Source organism: Bos javanicus, chromosome 27 (assembly GCF_032452875.1).
Source record: "Bos javanicus breed banteng chromosome 27, ARS-OSU_banteng_1.0, whole genome shotgun sequence".
In the NCBI taxonomy this organism is placed as follows: Eukaryota; Metazoa; Chordata; class Mammalia; order Artiodactyla; family Bovidae; genus Bos; species Bos javanicus.
In genome coordinates this window covers 20,030,011-20,036,010 of record NC_083894.1, presented here as the reverse complement: position 1 = coordinate 20,036,010, position 6,000 = coordinate 20,030,011, and the positions used below count along the sequence as shown (strand labels likewise).

Sequence of the window (6,000 nt, the reverse complement as noted above, 5' to 3'; positions counted from 1 at the left end):
GCCCCGAGCGCACGCCGGAGGGCGCCGCGGGCCTCGCCGGGCCGGCGGCCTAGAGGGGGACGCCGGGGGGCGGGCGGGCCGCGCGGAGGCGGGGCGGAGGCTCCCACCGCCGCCGCCTCCTCCTCCTCCTCCTCCCGCTCGTCGTCCGCTCCTCCCGGCCGCCTCCTCCGCGCCCTCCTCTCGCAGCCACCGCCTCCGCCGCGCTGAGGAGCGGGGAGTCCGCGGCGCCGGCTCGGGGCTGCGGGATGGGGACTTAGCGCCACGGCGGCGGCAGTGGCCGCGGCGCACCCGGCCGCCGCCCCGGGGCCCGTCCCGCCGGGGCCGCCGGGCGCGGCCAGCCCGCCCCGGAGCCAGGCCCGCGGGCGGCGGCGGCGGCAGCGGAGCTGGGCAGGTGGATGCGGCTGGAAGATGGCGCCCTCGGGTCCGGGCAGCGTGAGGCGGCGGTGCCGGCGGGTGCTCTACTGGATCCCGGTGGTGTTCATCAGCCTCCTGCTCGGCTGGTCCTACTACGCCTACGCCATCCAGCTGTGCATCGGTGAGTGGGCGCCCGGCCCGCCCCGCCGCCCCGCGCGCCCCTGGCCCCCGCCGCCTCCCACCTGCCAGTCCCAGGACGCGGGGACCCCGAGCGCCCGGCGCCGCGCCCCGGCTCTCCCCACCCACCCCGGACCCCCGAGCGCCCCGGGCGCCACCAACTGGCTGCGGCTCCTCCGGCGCCGCGGCCGAAAACAGCCTCGGGGCAGTCTCCTTCCACTCCCAGTACGGTCGCCTTCCCCAGACAACTCTCCGGTGACGGTGTCACCTCCACCCCGGCGCACTCGCAGCCCAGCCACACCCCCTCCCTCGTCTGTCCGGTACCCGGGAGAGCGGGGGACCCCCGGCGCCCCGCCGAGCGGGGAGGTCCGGGGAGGCTGCGCTGGGCCCCGGAGGGCTCCGGGCTGGGCAGGGAGCCGAGCTGCGCCAGCCCCGCGCGGAGGACGGGGGCCTCGGGTGTCCGAGCTGTCCCTCCCTGGTGATCCCTAATCCACTTTTTAGACATTTGTGACAGCACGCAGGGCCGTTTTTGCTGCCTTTACGATTTGAACATTGCCAGTTGGACACTTTCTAGCTACGAAAAGGTGGAGGGAGGAGGATGGAGCAGGGGACGAGGTGAGCTACTAGAAAGTGTTTTCAGAGATCTGTGCGATACGCAAGACCAGAATTTAGGTGTCAGGATAATAGAAGGAAAAGACGAGGCGACCCTTCCGCTGTTTTGTTTTGTTTTTTCATCCAGGGAGCCAAGTGGCTCAAGTCCAAGTTTTGGGCTCCCGAATTGGTGGATTAGGGTGCTGTCAGTGCTGAAGATGAGAAGAAAACAAAAAGTTGATTATGCACAGCTAGGGAATACAGTTTGTTCCTTAATGTAAGCAGGCTTCCGTTAGAGGTTTTGTGAAAGCTCATGTGTTGTCAGAAAAGGATAAACCAGACGATGACGTTTCTGCCAGTGACTTGTGTTTTGTGTTTTCATCCTCCAGAACACTAGCTTCTGGTGAGACCAGGAGAAAGGTTAAAGAGTGGCCTGCTCAACTTAGGCGTTTTTGCAAGCTGCCAAATTCAGACAGAATCTTCTCCGAAGCCGTCTTACCCCAAAATGTTGCCCCTTGTGAGAAATAGCAGGTGTCAGAATAATACAGCAAAATAATGACTAACTTTAAAGAGAATTGAGACTGATTTTCCATTTTGTATAGTTTTAAGGTTTGACATTATTACTTTGTTTATTGGATTAAGAAACAATATTTCGGTATCAAAAAAATAAGTGAGCTTTTCTTTTTTTTTTTTAAGGACTGTGTACTGAAATCAGGACAGCTCAACTAAGTACATAGTATTCAAGTTGTCTAAAATGTATAGCAAGAAAGTTTTCAGAACCATGTTGTACTTTTTGTACTAACCGTTAGTTTTTAAATGACCTGCCTCGTTGAGGGATACTGTAAATGTTACATAACTACTAGAAACCTTTGTTGTATTTCATTTGTTCTCTCTCTCTTGGATGCAGGGAGCAGCTCCAGTTAATGGAATTGACACAAAAGAGGGGAGTCTCAAAAGGCCTCAATTATCAAAACAGGCAAACTGATTCACCTCTCTTATCACATTAAGCTAAGAAGCTTAGCCTGATGCAGTCTCATGTCCATCAGGAGGAAACACATGAAGGCAGAGAGAGCTTTTTGACCCTTCCGGTTTCTTCTGCCCCAGCTGAGTTCTGCATGGAGGTCTTCCTGTGTTGAATGGACAGGTGATGGGGGAGGAAGTAAATGGAAGATTGCTGTTTTATCTGGATATTATTCTTATATATATGTGTGTGTGTGTATATGCTCAGTCATGTCCGACTCTGCAACCTCATGGACTGCAGCCCACGAGGCTCCTGTCTCCATGGGATTTCCCAGGCAAGAATACTGGAGTGGATTGCCATTTCCTACTTCAGGAGAGCTTCCCCACCCAGGGATTGAACCTGAGTCTCTTGTGTCTCTCGCATTGGCAGGTGGATTCTTTACCACTGCACCACCTGGGAAGCCCATATATATATATATATACTTTTTTTTCTGTAAGTTTTTTTACATATACTTTTTAAAATTTGTATATACTTTCTATAAGTTTAAGATAAATCTAAAGTATCTGTGAAATCCCACACCAGTATTTTAGTAAGTGTAAATTTGACTAAAGGAGGAATGCCTCTATTTTTATTTTTTTAAATTATTTTGTTATTCTTATTTATTTTTATTTGATTGTACTGGGGTCACATGGGATCTTAGTTGCCTGACCAGGGATTGAACCCATGCCCCCTCCATTGGAAGGGCAGAGTCTTAACTACTGGACCACTGGGGAAGTCCCAAATTCCTCTCTTTAAACTAAGTGACATGGTCTGTTACTGATCCTTTCCATGATCATCAAAAGTGAAGTCTGATATCATTTGTCTCACTGCCTCCTTAGCCTGGTACAATGCCTGTCATGTTGAAAGCGATCAATAAATAGCCTTGAATAAGCAACAACAAAATGATTCAGAGGCAATATCTCTGAAGTTGTCAGAAAGTAGTTTTTATACTATAGCCATAGAAACAGGTTGTAAGTAACCCTATGAAAAGTGTAGATCCTAGAGTCTAGAGTGCGTGCATGCTCAGTCATATCCAACTCTTTTTGCCCCATGGACTATAACCCACCAAGCTCCTCTGTCCATGGGGTTCTCCAGGCAAGAATACTGAAGTGGGTTGCCATTTCCTTCTCCAAGGGATCTTCCCCACCCAAGGATCTGTCTCCTGACCCAGGGATCAAACCCGTGTCTCTTGCATCTCCTGCATTGGCAGGCAGGTTGTTCATGACTGGTGCCATTTGGGAAGCCCAGAGTCTAGAAGAGCAAATTGAAAATGAACTTAATTCTAGAAACTGTGGCAGTTTAAGAGTGATAAACTCTAAAAGCTTGAATAGTCTTAGTTGGTGGGGTGGGGAGTTGAAATTAGCTGTGCAATTCCCTGAAGATGATGGTGGTGGTTTCCTTGCTAAGTCATATCCCTCATAAGCACCAGGAAAGAGGGCCCCTAGTGTTGCGGGCACACAAAACCAGGCTTCAGTCCTTTTTACAAACAAAGAGGAATGCCAACCTTCCCTACCCACCCCCACCCCCGGCACTGTTCACATCTCTGACTGCCCTGCCCTTTGTAGATCCTTTTTCTCTCGGAAGTAGCTGTTTACAAGCTGACTGTCCAGATTTCACCCAGAAATCATTGGCTAGGGTTGGGACCAGAGGGTGGGGGTTGGCAACTGGAGCTGGTGATGAACAGAATAGAAAAAGAGGGCGGTTTAGCCTTCCTTCTGCATCTGCTGGCAGCTGGGATGACCCTGAATATAAATGACTTTGTGCCCTTTGCTGAATTAACTGCAATTTAGGAGTAGTGCTTACCCTGGTATCCTTGGAAACCAGAGATAATGGTTCTCATTACAGTGGGTTTCTATATTTAACAACCTGGATGTGTGTGGCTCTCTAGGCACTTTTCAATTAGCATAATGTTTGCTTAGTGTTTGGATTTTAGAAAAATAAACTCACATCTCTTTTTGGAATATGTGTACATAAAAAATATAAGGGGCGTACATACACTGTATGAGAGTCAAGTACTTGGGGTAAGTTTCCTTCCTGTTCCACCAAAGAAGAGCTAAAACAGAGCTGCTAATATTTGTGATCATTCAGAATGTGTTTATCTAGTTTATTGATGAATTGGTTTCTCCTGTGCCTTCCTTCTGCCTCCCACTACTCTCCCCTCTCCAGCTTCTTTAATGTCTTATCTGTCATTTGGTCCTTTTAGTTTCTAGGTAGCTCATTTTCCATATAGTAAGATATTAATAAATTTAAGGGTTACATTTATAAGGTGGGTGTTTAGGATGCAGGATAGAGGGGATGAGGGTAGTCTGCAGGCATGCTTGCTTCAGGGAACATACTGAACATGAGTGATGTGTTTTCCAGATCCATTATGGCAGTCTTTGTGTTACCATATTCAACACAGTTGAATATGAAGTTTCCCCCTTTTAAGTGAGAACATGTAAAATTGCTTTAACCATTTTTATACTTTTTTATTTGATAATAATTTCAAAGTTATGGGCTTCCCTGATAGCTCAATTGGTAAAGAATCTGCCTGCAATGGAGAAGAGGCTGGTTCGATTCCTGGGTTGGGAAGATCCGCAGGAACAAGAATAGGCTACCCACTCCACTATTCTTGAGCTATCCTTGTGGCTTAGCTGGTAAAGAATCCACCTGCAATGCAAGAGACCAGAGTTTGATCCCTGGATTGAGAAGATCCCCTGAAAAAGGAAAGGCTACCCACTCCAGTATTTTGGCCTGCAGAATTCCATGGACTGTATAGTCTGTGGAGTCGCAAAGAGTCAGACACGATTGAGTGACTTTGAATTTTTCAGAGTTACAGGAGAGTTTCAAGAATCACATAGTAAAGCTCCACATACCTTTCTGTAATCATTTTGGTTTCCACTTTTCTAAAATGTTTTCCTTCCCTGCCTTGACCTTCGGTGGGTGCCAGGAAATATTTGTTATTGAGTTGTGTGCTCATAGGGTTCCGAGTTTGCAGGTGGGCTTACTGAAGTCATTTCAAGGAATCCGGAAGATTGAAAAACTTAAAGATCATTTAGGCCAACTTCCTTTGGCATTTGTAGATGATGTTAAATGTCTCAGAGTTGCTACCAATTCTGTGTCCTTTCTCCAAGTTAACCAATGTGACTTCAGCTGCTGTGCTGCAAATGTTAAAATGTCTCCCTTTCCTTGCAAACTTCTTGCCAAATCTCTCTAGCCCAATGAAGTCCTTTAGCAAATTTGTTAAACTTTATGGCTGTTGTTTAATGAGTTAACAACTCATTAAAAGTAAGCTTTACACAGTGATTTCAGAACTTTAAGAGGGTTTATAATTTGGGCTAGTTACAACACTGCTGTTGTAGTACAAAAGCAGCTTTAGCTAATTTAGCAAATGGGTCTGACTGTGTTCCAATAAAACTTTATTTATAAAAATAGCAGGTCAGACTGGGCCCTTGAGCAATATATTACTGACCCTGGAGTATGTTAGAAGTTAGACTATTAGAACTTTGTGATTGTGCAGTCTTTATTAATAAACACCTCTCAGAAATGATTGCAACCTCATATTACACCGTGATTATTGAAGATGTTCAAGAATTAAAAGAATTAGTCTACATATTTAGGGGTCATTTTGGGAGATAGAAAATTATGTTTTCCCTCTTTTAAGGATATCTTTAAGGATTAAACATATAAAACCTCATACATGGATTCTGTGGTGAGCTACCATTAACTTAAGGCCATGACACATTCAAGGATGGAAACTGAATGGGAGTCTAAGTTGTTTTCCATCAGGAAATGAATTTGAGCCCTACAGAGGAAGAACTGCATTTTTGTTATTGGTAAACTATCATTTTAAAAACTTATGCAGGACATTAGAGCTTTTTAAGAACAAAAGTACAGAC

General features: G+C 47.1%; 1 protein-coding gene across 1 annotated transcript in view; it reads left to right on the top strand.

Annotated features, from left to right (window-relative positions):
- The first annotated feature begins 333 nt into the window (after window positions 1-333).
- Window positions 334-6,000, top strand: part of ZDHHC2 (zinc finger DHHC-type palmitoyltransferase 2) — a 67,641-nt gene continuing 61,974 nt past the window's right edge. The window contains exon 1 of the mRNA XM_061404322.1: window positions 334-535. Coding sequence (XP_061260306.1) covers window positions 409-535 — 127 coding nt within the window. The 5' untranslated portion in view covers window positions 334-408. The remainder of the gene's footprint in view (window positions 536-6,000) is intronic.